The 15,210-nt window shown below is 40.2% G+C and overlaps 1 protein-coding gene across 1 annotated transcript in view; it reads right to left on the reverse strand.

The window, feature by feature from the left end:
* The window catches only part of ABCB7 (ATP binding cassette subfamily B member 7), a 65,402-nt gene that overhangs the window by 38,335 nt on the left and 11,857 nt on the right, over positions 1-15,210 (reverse strand). The window contains exons 2-3 of the mRNA XM_077827243.1: positions 3,030-3,107; positions 113-199 (exon numbers count right to left, since the gene is read on the reverse strand). Coding sequence (XP_077683369.1) covers positions 113-199; positions 3,030-3,107 — 165 coding nt within the window. The remainder of the gene's footprint in view (positions 1-112; positions 200-3,029; positions 3,108-15,210) is intronic.

Genomic DNA, 15,210 nt, shown 5'->3' on the forward strand with positions numbered 1-15,210 from the left:
ATCTGTGTGAAACATTTGCTGTTTTCCATTGTTAAATGTTTGAAAACGCTGAACATGATTGATACAACATCTTGAACAGAGTTTGAGTAATATTGTCTAATCAAGCTTTTACCCCTTGCTTTGGATCGGTGTGGAGTCCTCCACCTGCATGACCATGCCAACATGTTCTCTTATCTATCAGTGGCCTCCTCTGGAGATTCTGTGTAAAAAAATAAATATCCATTTACAGAGACTACAAGAATCATGGACTTAAAAAACCAATGAACAAAACTTAAATTCTGAATTAAAGTGACAATCAGAATAGCGCTGAAGATCTAGTAGCTCAGGGCCATCACCCAGAGGAATGGAGGTTATGCCTCAAGAACAGTACTTTGCAGAGTAACAGTTATGTGTCAAAATACCTTAGAGCAGAAACTGTCTCTAAGAGTTACAGAAAGGTCTCTAAATCCTTCAAGTACACATCTACTCTGAAAAATGACTATGTAAAAATGGCACCTTCTTTTTCAACAGACCTGCTTCCTGTGCACATGGAGCATGCTACCTGCTGATCTTAGAGACAAAGGTATGTTTTTAATGCTTTTATTTCCTGTCGACCTTGCCAAGATCTTGTATACATATAAAGCTTGCCAGGTTTAACTAAAGTCTACTTTAAAAAAGGAAGGTTTAACTAAACCAATGCAAAAACCTATGTGGACACATTTGTAAGTCAGGCGTACAGTGAAATATCAATTTAGTTCAGTAAGCAACTGATTCAAGATAAGCTAAATTAATAAAAGGCAGACGTAGACCAAACTAAGTAGACTCTTTAACCCAGTGGTGGGCAACTTGCGGCCTGCATGCAGCCTGTCAGGGTAATCTGCTGGCGGGCCACGAGACAGTTTGTTTACACTGACTGTTTGCAGGCACGGCTGCCTGCAGCTCCTAGTGGCCGTGGTCCGGACAGCGGTCTCCACCCCACCCAGCTGAAGTGGCCATGGTCTGTGGCCCCTGGCAGCTGGAGCTGCTGGGCCCCAGGCACCCCCCCACACACCCTCGAGCATCAGCCCCCCACACACCAAGTGCCCTCCACATTTAAACAGGTATTTTTAGTATGTCATTGACAGGTCATGGGCCGTGCATTTTTGTTTATTGCCTATTACCTGTCCATGACTTTTACTAAAAATACCCGTGATTAAATCATAGCCTTAATTATAAACAGGTTATAAGTCTCAATGTTTAATTACATCATAAATTAAATACATGAATTGCAATTTACTTGTGTCCGATTAAGTCATCCAAATATCATCTCATTTATTTTTTTAGCTATACATACTTTCCCTTGATGGGTAAGAAAATGCATTTTTACAAAGTCGCTGTTCAAGCACAACTGCACTTTCAATAAAGTGCTTAAAACCACTGCATTAGACTAGAATGCTATGATCAATTTGGCAAGTATCATAATAATGACACTTAGAGCTTTACAAATGCTTCCAAATACTGTGCAAAGCATTAATCTACACCACTTCTTTGAGGTAGGATATTACTACTATCCCCACTTTGAAGACAGGAAAACTGAGTAGAGAGGTTAAATTACCTGCATAAGGCCAGGGAGGGAGGGAGGAGGGAGGGAAGAAGAGAGACAGAACTGGAGATCAGTAACTCCTGAATTCTACTCTAATAGACCTTGCTTATTAAAAACAAAAAAATCTACAGTAAAACACAGTTAATTTTGCAATCTTATCAAGCACTTGAAAGTGACTAAATGCTAAATTTAAAGTTGTCCATGAAATCTTAATTCTGTCCCTTTGTGTGTCCAATCTCTGCACTGAATGAGCAGGGTTCCCGTGGGGAAAAAAAACAGTATATGATCATGTAATTAAAAACTATATTGTAATCCATATGTACAAGGGGGCATAATTATGATTGCATGGGCAACTCCAAGTGGTATTTCCTAACCTATGAGTGAGTGGATTTGCAACCTAAATAATGGTCTTTTAATACATTTCCTAGATGTTTAAAAAAAGATAAAAACAATGTTACATACCACTGTAATAATCTCCCCATCATGCATCATCAAGAATCCTGAGACTGCAGCATGGCAGCACAGACTTCTACCACAGTGGTTCTCAAACTTTTGTACTGGTGACCCCTTTCACATAACAAGCCTTTGAGTGCGACACCCCTTATAAATCAAAATCACTTAACACATTATAAATTCTGGAGGCAAAGTGGTGTTTGGAGTGGAGGCTGACAGTTCGCGACTTCCCCCCGCCCCCCTGTAATAACCTAACCCGACCCCCATTTTGAGAACCTCTGTTCTACCACTTCAGTTACATGGCCCATATGATGCTCCCAAAAAGGGGGATAGGAAGCAGGGGCCATGTGCCAGGTCTGAGGAGTGCAGGTTGAGGCAGCCCGGCCTGGTCCAGTCCCTTGCTGCTTCCAGACATTGCTAGTATAGTGTGTTCTGTGCTGCAGTGGTAGTGTGAACCTGTTGTTTTTTTTTTTTTTTAAATCGTGTTCAGTTATTTTAACATACTACCAAAATTTTCCTGATGAATACAAGTGGGAAACAGGAAATGATGATTTAACAGTTAATAATTCAGCTAAACTGAATGGAATTCCATAGGACAAACAAGTCACTTTGCTAACCAAGTGATTTCTCCTTAACTTTGAAGGCCTGCTGAAAACAAGAGAGGTAGAGCTTCTAAATAGATAGATTAGATAGATAGAAGCAAGAATCTTTTACAATGGAAAAAGTTAGGCAACCTAAATATTAGAGGACGCTACCAGGCAATATTATGAAATCTCATATATAATGTATATGGGAGGTAGCATCATCTAATATATTAGAATTCAGGAGTCCCTGACTCACAATTCCATCTCTGTCACTCACATAACTTGCCAATTATCTAGTAGTATTTAGAAATCATAAAAAGGGAAAATTATATAAAGGATGTAAAATACGCAGCATAAATTGGAAGATGCTCCAAGGGATAGAATTTTTCCCCCCTGAGAGAGTAGAAGGAGTTAAGACTGCTTAATCCTACCTTTGCAGCATCTAATAATTGTCTTGAATAACCACTCCCCAAACTCTGCCATGTAGCTTGTCTGAATCTCTGTGGAATCTGCAGGAAAGAAGAAGAAGAAAAAAGAGGATTGAGTAATTAACAGTGTATACTTCATGTTCAGAGAATATTTCACCTAGTTGGTGTAAACATGCATAACATGGGAACTAAACAAAGGGAGTGGTTGACAAGTGATCAAAGAAAAAATAAGACGCCAACAACTGGTGGGGAGCAGGTGCAAAATAAATTGCTTCCAACTATTAAAAATGCAAAACAACAAACCTTTCCCCCATCTCCACCCACGCTCTTGCTAGGCTTCCTATCCTTTGTTCCTTGAAAGCCCTTAAGTCCTTCTTCTCTTCTCATTCTGTTTTGTCCTCAGAGGGCCTTTGCATTCTTTTCAAATATCCCCTTTTGCTCTGTTTTATTCTTATCCTTGTTGCCCTCCCTGTTTTCATTCCCTCTTACCTCAAATACTACGCTTGTACACTCGACCAAAAGGCTACAACTCTGCCTGGGAACTGCTGCCACTGCTATGAATCTGAACTTGACTGGGTTGCAAGTTTTTTCAGAAAGGATATAAAAAAACACCATATTCATAAATACAGGACTCTGCATGGACATAACACAGGTTACTAGCAGATGCTGTTACAGAAACTGGAACACTGTATTCTAAGTACTGTAGGACACAGATCTTGTCTGTCTACCCTTCTGAAGTTCCTACAACCCTTTGGATGCTACTGAAACAGTAACTAACAGCCTTAAACCTGGATGGCCGTTTTCATTACACTCTTCCTTTCAATAAGGATGGTGAGCTATGTGTCCTCTCAAGCAACAGCAGACAGGGGGCACTCAGTGTGCTTCCATAACGTAACTGGTATATTTCAGCCAGGAAGCACGTTTTCTACCCCCAATGGTTGTTTCTGAAATCAGTCCTGATACTCCTAAAGCACGCGGCTAGTATTCCACCACAAACCTGTGTTCCACAGCTCTGTTGTGATGCTGGCTGCACGGCATGCACAATATGAATCAATACTGTACTTACCGCAGAATAGCAAAAGGGCAGCTCATTGGCTCAAGGCGAAGAACAAACGTCAAGAAAATGAACTCTTAAGAAAAACATTTTTAACCCTAACAAATAGCAGCATGGCCTTGTATATATTTTCTACACATTGCCTTAAACCGTCTTTTTGCACTTGTCCTAAGTCACATAGTACATTACAAATTGCTGATGAAATACAACCAAGTGAAATTAACTTCTTCACCATATAATACTTGCCCATTTTAACACATCTTATTGTATTATATCCTGCATATAGAATGGGATGAAGTATTTTTGGGATTAAACATTCTATTACTTTTAAAGATGCATCACGCACTTATGGCACTTAATGTAGCAAATGGCTTTCTAGTTAGCCAATTCATATAAACCAATGTCATCCATTCCAGCACCACCCCTCAGCAGAGAAAAGTAAAACACGGTTTTCTTTAAATCTCTATGAGAAGATCCTGTTTGCATCCTAAAGGTTTACTGGAACGTTGATACCAGGGAGTTTGTCTCAGATTTATGCTGTAGTGCTTATGAAAGGTGTCAGCATGACATCCATATTTCTACCATCAGAGTCTTGACCAAATGACGAAGACATGCCGGTCTTTAAGCATAACAGTTTTTGCAAACAATTTTCCAACTATTGCTTAGCATGATGGGTGGGCAAGGCACTCTCCATATAAAATAATAAGAAGTAAGATAAAGGGTAAAAGGGTAAAATTTTCAAAAACATGCAAGTCCTAATGACTTTCTATAGAACTTAAGGTAAAATGACTTAGGGTAAGCTTTGCAAAAGTGCTTCAGTGACTTAGAAGCCTACATTCCTGCCCAGAACAGCTTTCAGTATTAACAGTCAATTTTTCAAGGAGTTCCCTGCAGTATCCACCACACCCTTCAGCCAACCTTTATAAAGCAGTACACAGTTGTGTGCACATCATTTGCAGAGACAAGCTAACAAATCTGATGTGCCAGTGGTCTAATGTGGTACTGGAAATCCTAAGCACCCAGTCATACAGGTCAACATTCTCAAAAATGAGTGCCTAAAGTTAAACTCCTAAACAAGTGGTCTCATTTTCAGAAGTGCTGAGCCCCTCCCTCGCAACTGCCACTAACATCAACATTCACATCACATTTTTCATTTTATGTTTCAAATAGGAAGTAAGATCACAGAAGTTGGCGGGGAGGGGAGCAGCAGTAGCCCTCAAGGCAGTAATAGTATCTGTAACTAGTTTTAACTCTCGTTTTAAACTAACAAAATTGCAAGTTGACACAGTCTCTTTAAATAAGCATATAACAAGCCAAATCATGTCAAATACTCAAACTTTTGGTTGCCTCTACAACTGTGTTTGAAATCCATGCTCTGATCCAAAAAACCAAACAAAAAAAAATCCTGTCCATGGTGGTCATGGTAACAGCACTAGAAATTTGTTACCAACAACTTTGTTTAATCATGGTCATAGATAGCATAATTCTGATCCCACTGAGAACAAAGCCTTTGGAAGGTCCGATCTCAGTTGCAACACTGTAATGTCCTCATATGATTAAGCAACTGTTTGGTCTTGCCAACGAAGATGGACCTTATCACCGTAGATGTGTTTTTGCTGTGCAACTGAAATGTGTTACTACTACAGCTGCAGGAGAAAAATCCTCAAATCTTGGCAGACATTTGATAATCCTTTAGCTTCATAATAAACTCTTTACAGAGACAGCCATCCTTCACAGAGAACTCCCTCCAAGTAGCTCCCTTCTGTTTATATCGACAAGAACTCAAGCACTTCCACAGACCAACTGAGGAAGCATGGCATGGGAACAGAAGCAATTTCAATGGTAACGAGGTGTCAAACCATTTAGGGCTTTATAAATTGATTCCAACATCTTGAATTCCACCAGGTGGTCCACAGAAGAAAGAGCAGACCCTATTGCACTGATGCGGTATGCTCTCTGCCTCAAACAGGTCATGGATGGCATTCTGCACTAGCTTCAGTTTCCAAGTGGTCTCTGTGCATAGCCACATGTAGAGAGCATTACAGCAATCTAATCTAACTGCGGCAGAAGCTGGAATAAGAGTACAGATGCCTACATTAAAAAAAAAAATCATTCGTGGAAACAGCCACTACCTGGGTATCCAGCAGCAGACCAGGATTTAACACCACCCCTCATTTGCATACTTATGCTACAAATGGCAGCTGAACTCCCTAATTCAGGTGCAGTGATTAAATTAGGACAGCACTCATGACTGCTTCCCCAAATCTGTTAACACTACCCTCTTGTTTGGATTAAACCAATGTTTCTCAAATGTGGCCACCAGGGGCTTTTCGTGCGTCCACGACACTCTCCTGGTGATGGGCGGAGGGGGAGAGAGGGGGTGAGCAAAGCACTGGCCCCTTCCCCTCCCTCCTTGTTGCTCCTGGATGCACCACCCTGCCACTGCCTCTGGAAAGAGGTGGGGCACAATGCTGCAGGAGCAAAGTGAGTTCTTGACCCACCTTGGGGGGGAGGGGTTTGGGTGGCAGGCTCCAGTGGCAGGACTTCAGGAACCTGGCCATGCGGCCTGGGGCTCTGACCGCAGGGCAGCAGATATTGACACCCCCCATGCCTCTGGCCACGCAGCCCTGGCCTCCAGCTGTGAGGCTTCAGCCTCTGGACCCTGGTTCCAGCTTCATGGCAGCAGGCACTAGGTCCTGGCTCCAGTCCTGGGCTCTGGGTGCGCAGTGGCAGGCACTGGCCACAGGAACCGACTCCTAGCCCCAGTCACATGGCAGGAGGCTCCAAGCTACCCTTGGGGCTGAGGAACAATTGCCCACTGTAAAAAGAACAGGAGTACGTGTGGCACCTTAGAGACTAACAAATTTATTAGAGCATAAGTTTTCGTGGGCTACAGCCCACTTCATCAGATGCACAGAATGGAACATATAGTAAGAAGACATAGATATATACATGTAGAGAACATGAAAAGGTGGAAGTAGCCATACCAACTGTAAGAGGCTAATTAATTAAGATGAGCTATTATCAGCAGGAAAAAAAAAGTTTTGTAGTGATAATCAAGATGGCCCATTTACACAGTTGACAAGAAGGTGTGAGGATACTTAACCTGGGGAAACAGATTCAATATGTGTAATGACCCAGCCACGCACAGTCTCTATTCAAACCCAAGTTAATGGTATCTAGTTTGCATATTAATTCAAGCTCAGCAGTTTCTCGTTGGAGTCTGTTTTTGAAGCTTTTCTGTTGCAAAATTGCCACCTTTAAGTCTGTTACTGAGTGGCCAGAGAGGCTGAAGTGTTCTCCTACTGGTTTTTGAAGGTTATGATTCCTGATGTCAGATTTGTGTCCATTTATTCTTTTGCGTAGAGACGGCCAATGTACATGGCAGAGGAGCATTGCTGGCACATGATGGCATATGTCACATTGGTAGATGTGCAGGTGAACAAGCTCCTGATGGTGTGGCTAATGTGATTAGGTCCTATGATGGTGTCACTTGAATAAATACGTGGACAGAGTTGGCATCGGGCTTTGTTGCAAGGATAGGTTCCTGGGTTACTGTTTTTGTTGTGTGGCGTGTGGTTGCTGGAGAGTATTTGCTTCAGGTTGGGGGGCTGTCTGTAAGCGAGGACTGGTCTGTCTCCCAAGATCTGTGAGAGTGAGGGATCATTTTTCAGGATAGGTTGTAGATCTTTGATGATACACTGGAGAGGATTTAGTTGGGGGCTGAAGGTGACAGCTAGTAGCATTCTGTTATTTTCTTTGTTAGGCCTGTCCTGTAGTAGGTGACTTCTGGGTATTCTTCTGGCTTTGTCAATCTGTTTTTTCACTTCAGCAGGTGGGTATTGTAGTTTTAAGAATGCTTGATAGAGATCTTGTAGGTGTTTGGCTCCGTCTGAGGGAGTGGGCTGTAGCCCACGAAAGCTTATGCTCAAATAAATTGGTTAGTCTCTAAGGTGCCACTAGTACTCCTGTTCTTTTTGCGGATACAGACTAACACGACTGCTACTCTGAAAATTGCCCACTGTGGGTTCTCTCAAATACTTAAGACTGGAACCTCTCAAAAGCAATGCTATAAACTCCTGTTTAGGTCTGCAAGAAGCATGTAAATTAACATTTGGAGTGATCAAGCATATGAACACTAAATATTAAATCCACAATATTTTTGCTCAGTGTGTGTTCATGGGAGTAGAGGGTTGTGGAGCTATAATAACCTATGGGGGAAAAAAATTCACAGCCACCATACTGAGAAAGAGCTAGATTGTGTACACAGTGCAGTAAATGTGCATGGTATTTTATGGACAAATAAATCTCGTTCCTATTCCAAAACATTTATAATCCAAGCAAGATTATAAACTTTGAATGAGATATTGGAAAATAAAAGTTTTACTTAGATTAGTTTAGACTTACTGGTTTAAGTTATTCTATTTTCTTTACAATATTTTTTAAACTAATGATTTTCTTTTTATTACACAAATTTTACAAACTCGATTGTGAAGTATATTTAAAGAAGTTTTATTTATAAGCTTTTATTGCAGCTCGCCTAGATTACATTTCCTTAATACAGGAGTTTCTAATCTATTTTTGTTGAAATAACTAATGTGAGGCCTGCTGTCCTGTCCCAGGACAGATCCAACCTTCCTTCAGTTTGGACTGTTGAAGAGGCAGCCCCTATGTGTAAAATGACCCGTGGCCAGATGTATTAGAGGCTGCCAAAGAAGCAGGAAGAAAACATTTTTGTTTGTTTTAAACAAGCCACCTGTTGCTTTATCTACAGCTGCAGGAACATACATGCAGGGGCAAAAGAGGTGGCTCTAGGGTCCTTCTTGTCAACTGCTGGAAATGGCCCACCTTGATTATCACTACGAAGGTTTTCTTCCCCCCCCCGGCCGCTGTTCTACTGGTATTAGCTCATCTCAAGTGATCACTCTCCTTACAGTGTGTATGATAACACCCATTGTTTCATGTTCTCTGTGTATATAAATCTCCCCACTGTATTTTCCACTGAATGCATCCGATGAAATGAGCTGTAGCTCACGAAAGCTTATGCTCAAATAAACTGGTTAGTCTCTAAGGTGCCACAAGTACTCCTTTTCTTTTTGCGAATACAGACTAACACGGCTGCTACTCTGAAACCGCTTTCTTTTGCCTCCCAGCCCTGCTCTTCTCTTCTGCTCACTCTCTGTAGATTGGGAAAAACTGCCCTCTTATACGACAGCAGTGTATCATTATAAGACGGCAGTGTATCATTATAACGAAAAACTGCCCTCTTATAATGATAATACTTAAAACTTACATAGCACCTTTCAATTAAACATTACTTAAATAAGCCACACAACACCTCTGCAATTAGGGAAGGATCCCAATGTACAGATAAAGGAATGGAAACACATAGGATTTGTCTTCGGTCATACAGAAAAATATGTGAGGGAGCTGGGAATCCTAGTTCTCTTTAGTCCCAATCTTTCCTCTCATGCTTCTCTCTGAAAAATCCGGTATTAGCATGGAGGCCAAAGATTAAACTAGCATGGGCAGACCGCCCAGCAGTCAGGAACAGACAGTGGTGAGGCAGCCTAGGGACGTGGGACATAAGTTTGTATTGCTGCTTTCCGAGCTGTACCTGCTCCCTGGATAGCAGAATTCAGTCTCCAGTGCTTTCAGTCTAACATGCTTTTCTATCAACAGAAGTATTTCACAAAGAAAAAATGTTTTTGTGCCTTTTTATGGTCCTGTATGATGTACAAAGATGGCCCTTTGTTTCTGAATATTTCTGCTTGTTTTTTACTTCACAGATTGCACAGGCAACCTTAATGCTGGCATTTCCTAACTTCTGAGTATTTGACTTTAAAATATTAATATACTTTTAGTGCCATTTTTGGTTACAATTCTATACAGTTTCAATGATGAAACATAGTTTTCAAGTACAATCAATTCTAAACCTATCTATTCCTACAGTGTCATGGCTGTTAAATGTTATAAATATCTTAACACATCAGAGCAATGACTGCAAAGAACAATCAAGATTACCAAGAAGCATTTGTTCAAGGTCAAAGGCACTGAGAAAAGAAGAGTGAATGATAATAGTTGGATTGAATTTAGATTAGAGGGAATGAAGAGAGTGGAAATAGAAGACAGTGCATGACAATGAATGTGGAAAGAGAAAGTACGGGAATGGGGAGCGGTCAACTGATCAAACTGGGCTTTTCAGTATATTAAGCTTAGTTAGGCAGTCACTCTGTATGCAGAAAAATAAAGCTGAAGAGAACATTGGTTAAAATTAGTCATTTTGTGTGAGAATAACTTCACTTCCTCATTTGATTAAACTGTATTATTTAGCAATAAGTACAAGAATTAACTAGCTACCTCCCCTGTGTATTTATCAGTGTGACCCCTTTTGGAAAGGCTCTTCCAAAAAGATGTGCACAGATGTTGGGAAAGAACACCAGAACCCACTAATGGCTTAAAAATACATGGGTTTCTATATTAGGAAACTCATGAGATTGTTTTTAAATTGACTGATTCTTTAAAATGGCAGAAGTTGGTTCACCATTGTAGAATGGGCCATCAAAAATAACCTTTTAAAAATGAATGCTATATGCATTTTACCAAAATATCTTCAGCTAAGCAGTTTACATTACAAAAGAAAGATGACAAATTTTCCTTATTTTGCTGTTCATATTGACTTAAACGAGAGCTGCAGCTTGTTGGGACCTCTGAAAGAGACTTCTCAAGCTGGACACTGAAAATCTGAGACCAGTTCTGAAAAATGTAGCTGCATGTCTCTTTGTTTCATTTGTAGTTTTTAGAGAAGGCTTACACTGTAATGCTGTATATTTAAGAGAGACAAGGTGGGTGAGGTAATATCTTTTATTGGACCAATTTTTGTTGGTGAAAGAGACAAGCTTTTGAGCTTCTCAGAGCTTTTCTTCAGGTCTAGAAAATGTAACCAGAGTTTCACAGCTAAACAACAGGTGGAATAGGTTGTTAAGCATAAGGAGTTAACACACATTATTGAGGAATATCAAGACTCACAAACCATCTCAAACCACTAACCACGCAAAGGGCCAGTTTCCTCCAGGACACAACCGACTTCCTCCAGAAACTCCACAATATTAACAATTTCCCGCAGAATACATTCCTTCCCACCATATATGTCCCTTTCAGATATGCACCTCAAAGATGTTGCCAAACTAATCCATTTCATTCTCACCCACAACAACAACAACAACAGTTTGTCCAAACAACGGGACCAGTCACGGGTACTGGGATGATTCCTCAATATGCCAACCTCTTTATGGGACACCTCAAGGAAGAATTTCTGGGAAAATGCACCACAAAACCTATGTTATACACTGATGACACCTTCATTCTCTGGACAGATGACCTAACTCCCTCACAGATTTCCACCACAACTTCAACAGCCACCATTTGGTTTCTTTGGTGAAACGTGTCTATTGAGAAATGGCCTGAGGCCATCAAAATCACTTCACAGTCCATTAAACCATCCTCAAGTGATAATCCAAGTTCATTAAGTGTGTCCTGCTGCACAGGACTGATCCTGGGCAACATGCAGGCAATTCTGCCCTACCACAAAAACCTTGCCTCAGTACATAAAGAGAAAGGAATATTTTTCCCATGGTTATGCAAGTATGGGTGGGTCACCAGTCATGTTTCAATGACTCTAATGCTGGGTGGTCAGGGAAGGTGCATAATACTTGCATCTTTAAGAATACAGGTCTTTTTGAAAAGATGCAAGCACACACTAGCATATTCACACTGGTGGGGCTAAAATGCATACTGTGTTTCTTAGATGCTAGCCCAACTTTTGCTTCCCTGACTCATGAAATAATACACCTGGCACCTAGATAGGTGATAATTAAATCTTTCCTTGTTGCTAAGTATATGCAAGATCACAGTGGAGCATGCGTTTGGCAGATTAAAGGATCAGTGGAGATGTTTTATGAATAGGCTGGATCTCAGAGAGCCAAATATTCTTGTTACTGCTGCATGTTGTGTTTTATATAAATTTAAAAGGCCATGGGGGAAATGGCATGGGGGCAGGGAAGCGAGGGAGAGAAGAAAGACTGATTTTGAGCAACCTGACATGGGCAATTAGCTTCATCAGCAGGTCAGTTTTGTCAGTAGGTCTTAAAATTGGGTGTGGACACATGCAAAGCTGTGCCAACAGAAGACAAGTTTTACCAGTAAACTTTGTAGTCTAGACGAGGTCTTAGAACAAGTGACAAAAACAAACAAATAAATTTAATTGAAATAGCACCTTCAGTCATGAATCTTTGTTGTGACTGCTTCTTAGAAACTAAGAGCTATAGAAAGCAAGTTAAAAAAAACACACTCTTGTATGAATGAAAAAATGCAGATCTGATCACATATTACACATTGTGCCTGAACGGCAAGATAAGAAGAAAAATTGAGGAAAATTGAAGTTAGCCTATTTCTGCTTTTTACAGTTCTACTTTCCAGTAATGTCCATAGTTTTACTTTTTACTGTTGACAATGTGGGCTTTGAAGGGAACCCCTAAGCATACTACTTGACTCATCCAGATTAATCATATAACAATTTGCCTTATTTGCAGGACTGCTGCTCTTTCTAATCTGTTCTTCTTTATCCCCTTTATATTTGTTCTAGACTGAATAATCTTTTATTATAGGCTCTGTTTCAGATGCAGGTAAACTGCTTTGGGAATGGTCCTAAACTCCCTAAAGACTCCATTTCTATTTACTTGGGTCACTTTTCAAGATCACTACGTAAGCCACATCCAACTCTTTGGTCTTTAGTAATATCCAGGTTTCAGAGTAGCAGCTGTGTTAGTCTGTATTCGCAGAAAGAAAAGGAGTACTAGTGGCACCTTAGACTAACCAATTTATTTGAGCATAAGCTTTCGTGAGCTACAGCTCACTTCACCGGGTGCATATCCAGCAGACGTCATAAGTCAAACAGGAGCTCTGACAGGAAGCACTTCATGTGTATTCCAATCGCATTGGAAGGGTGAGATAGAGAAGCTGTATTTGTGGAAACATAAAATTAATCTCAATGTTAAGGTTTGGAGTCTAGACACGGTTCCACACTATACTGTGCATAGAAGAGACTTAAGAAAATTATTTACTATGTCTGTTTTCCCACTAGAATCCATTCCTCTCTCCAGGATGCAAAAGTTAACATCTCTTTGCACTCTGTTTTGAAGCAACAAGTTTCTGAAAAACTACTGAACTAGGTAGGTGATAGAGTGGAGACAAGAACTGCTATTATTTGTATTGGCATATCACCCAAATGTCTCAATTAAAATAGATCCCCATTGGGCTAGACAATGCACAACATACATACAAATACTGCTCCACCCTAAAGAACTTACAACTAAAGAAAAAGAAAAATTCAAGTTGAGGGAAATGGAATACAATATGAATGCAAAATAATGAGGGTGGTGATGGGCAAACATTTTAATAATGTGGAACTAATGATAAGTTATTAACGTTTAAACCTTGCTTTATTATTTTTAGACTTGCCTTTTTCCCACATATTTAACCCTAGCCTTTTTCTATTTTTTTATAGTCATTTCCCCCATAAAATAAGAAAGAGAACCACCATTCTGTTTGGACTTTTCATTTATTTTGTCCCCTTCCTGTCCCCACTTCTATCTGAGATTAGGTGTTCTGTCAATGAAGTTTCATTTCAGCCATTATTGCCTTCTGTTGCACACAACAAGCTCAAAGGAAACTAATGTTTGCTGACTAGCGTAGTTTTTAAAAGTAATGTGAGTGAGGAAGTGACAGCTCTTGCTAAAGTTGTTAAAACATGCATTAATGTCTTTATTTTCAAGGTTCTTCAAGGCCTACACCCACCTTACCTATCGCCTCTCATTCAGTATAAAGAGTTTGACTCCTGCCTGATGCCAGCCTCCGTTGCCCACTGGTTGTACAGTATTTTAAAACAAGCACCTTTATGCTAATCTCCTATGCTGCCCCTCACGCTTGGGAGGAGTTCCCTGTAAACATCCTGAAAGCCACTTCAAATCCCTCCTTAAAACTCACTTTTTCTGTGAGTTCTACAAAAACTTGACAACAGTTAATGTACTGAGACCACTGCCTGTGGTGCTCACCAACATTGTCTCATTGCTTCTTTACACTCCCCCATCTGTCTGTGGACATCTCTTCTCTGATACTTAGATTATAAACTCTTTGGGTGAGGGCCCATCTTTTGTTCTGTGTTTCCACAGCACCTAGACCATGGGGTCCTGGTCCATAAGTACAGATCCTTGTCATTACACTAACAAATTATTATTAATAATAATAAATAGTTGGAAGAATAAACAAATAGTGCTTTAGATTAATTATTCCTTCCTTTACTAGCTCTCCAAGTGTCAAACCAATAGCCTAAACTCAATCTCACTCAACAATACAAGGGTCAGAATAATAATAGTTTTGGTTTTTTAGAACAGTTTTGTACTGCTTAGAAACTGTAAGGTAAGACAGAAATGAAAGTCTGATGGGATTACTCTATGCAATATATCCAGGGGTTCTCAAACAGTGGGTCACGAGGTTATTACATGGGGGGGGGGGGGGAGGATTACAAGCTGTCAGCCTCCACCCCGCTTTGCCTCCTGCATTTATAATGGTGTTAAATATATCTAAATGTGTTTTTAACTGTGGGAGGGGGGTCGCACTCAGAGGCTTGCTATGTGAAAGGGGTCACCAGTAAAAAAGTTTGAGAACCATTGACATAGACGATAGTTTATCACTAGGTAATCTGGAGGCTTTTTGCAAGATGATATGCCACATCACACATTTCACTAACTAAAAATTTATGTCTACTTCATTCGAAAGCAGACAGCCGAAGACTACATTCCCACTTATGCATCACTCTCTGAAATCTTCCTGTTAAAATCTTCTAAAGATGTAACTCTTCAAGATAATTCAAAATAGACCAACAATGAATGTTTCAAGTTGATGAACTCATTTTATTTTTTGTTTTAAATCCATTATGCATAAATATTGCACAGGTTTTAGAATAGTGCTGCAGTACCTCATCACAAATGGATAGGATAAGGACCAAGTTTCTGCCTTATCTCTGAATTTCTTGTCTTGCACAAGTTTAAAAACAAGACCCCTATCATCATC

The sequence above is a fragment of the Eretmochelys imbricata genome, chromosome 9 (genome assembly GCF_965152235.1).
Source record: "Eretmochelys imbricata isolate rEreImb1 chromosome 9, rEreImb1.hap1, whole genome shotgun sequence".
Taxonomy (NCBI): Eukaryota; Metazoa; Chordata; order Testudines; family Cheloniidae; genus Eretmochelys; species Eretmochelys imbricata.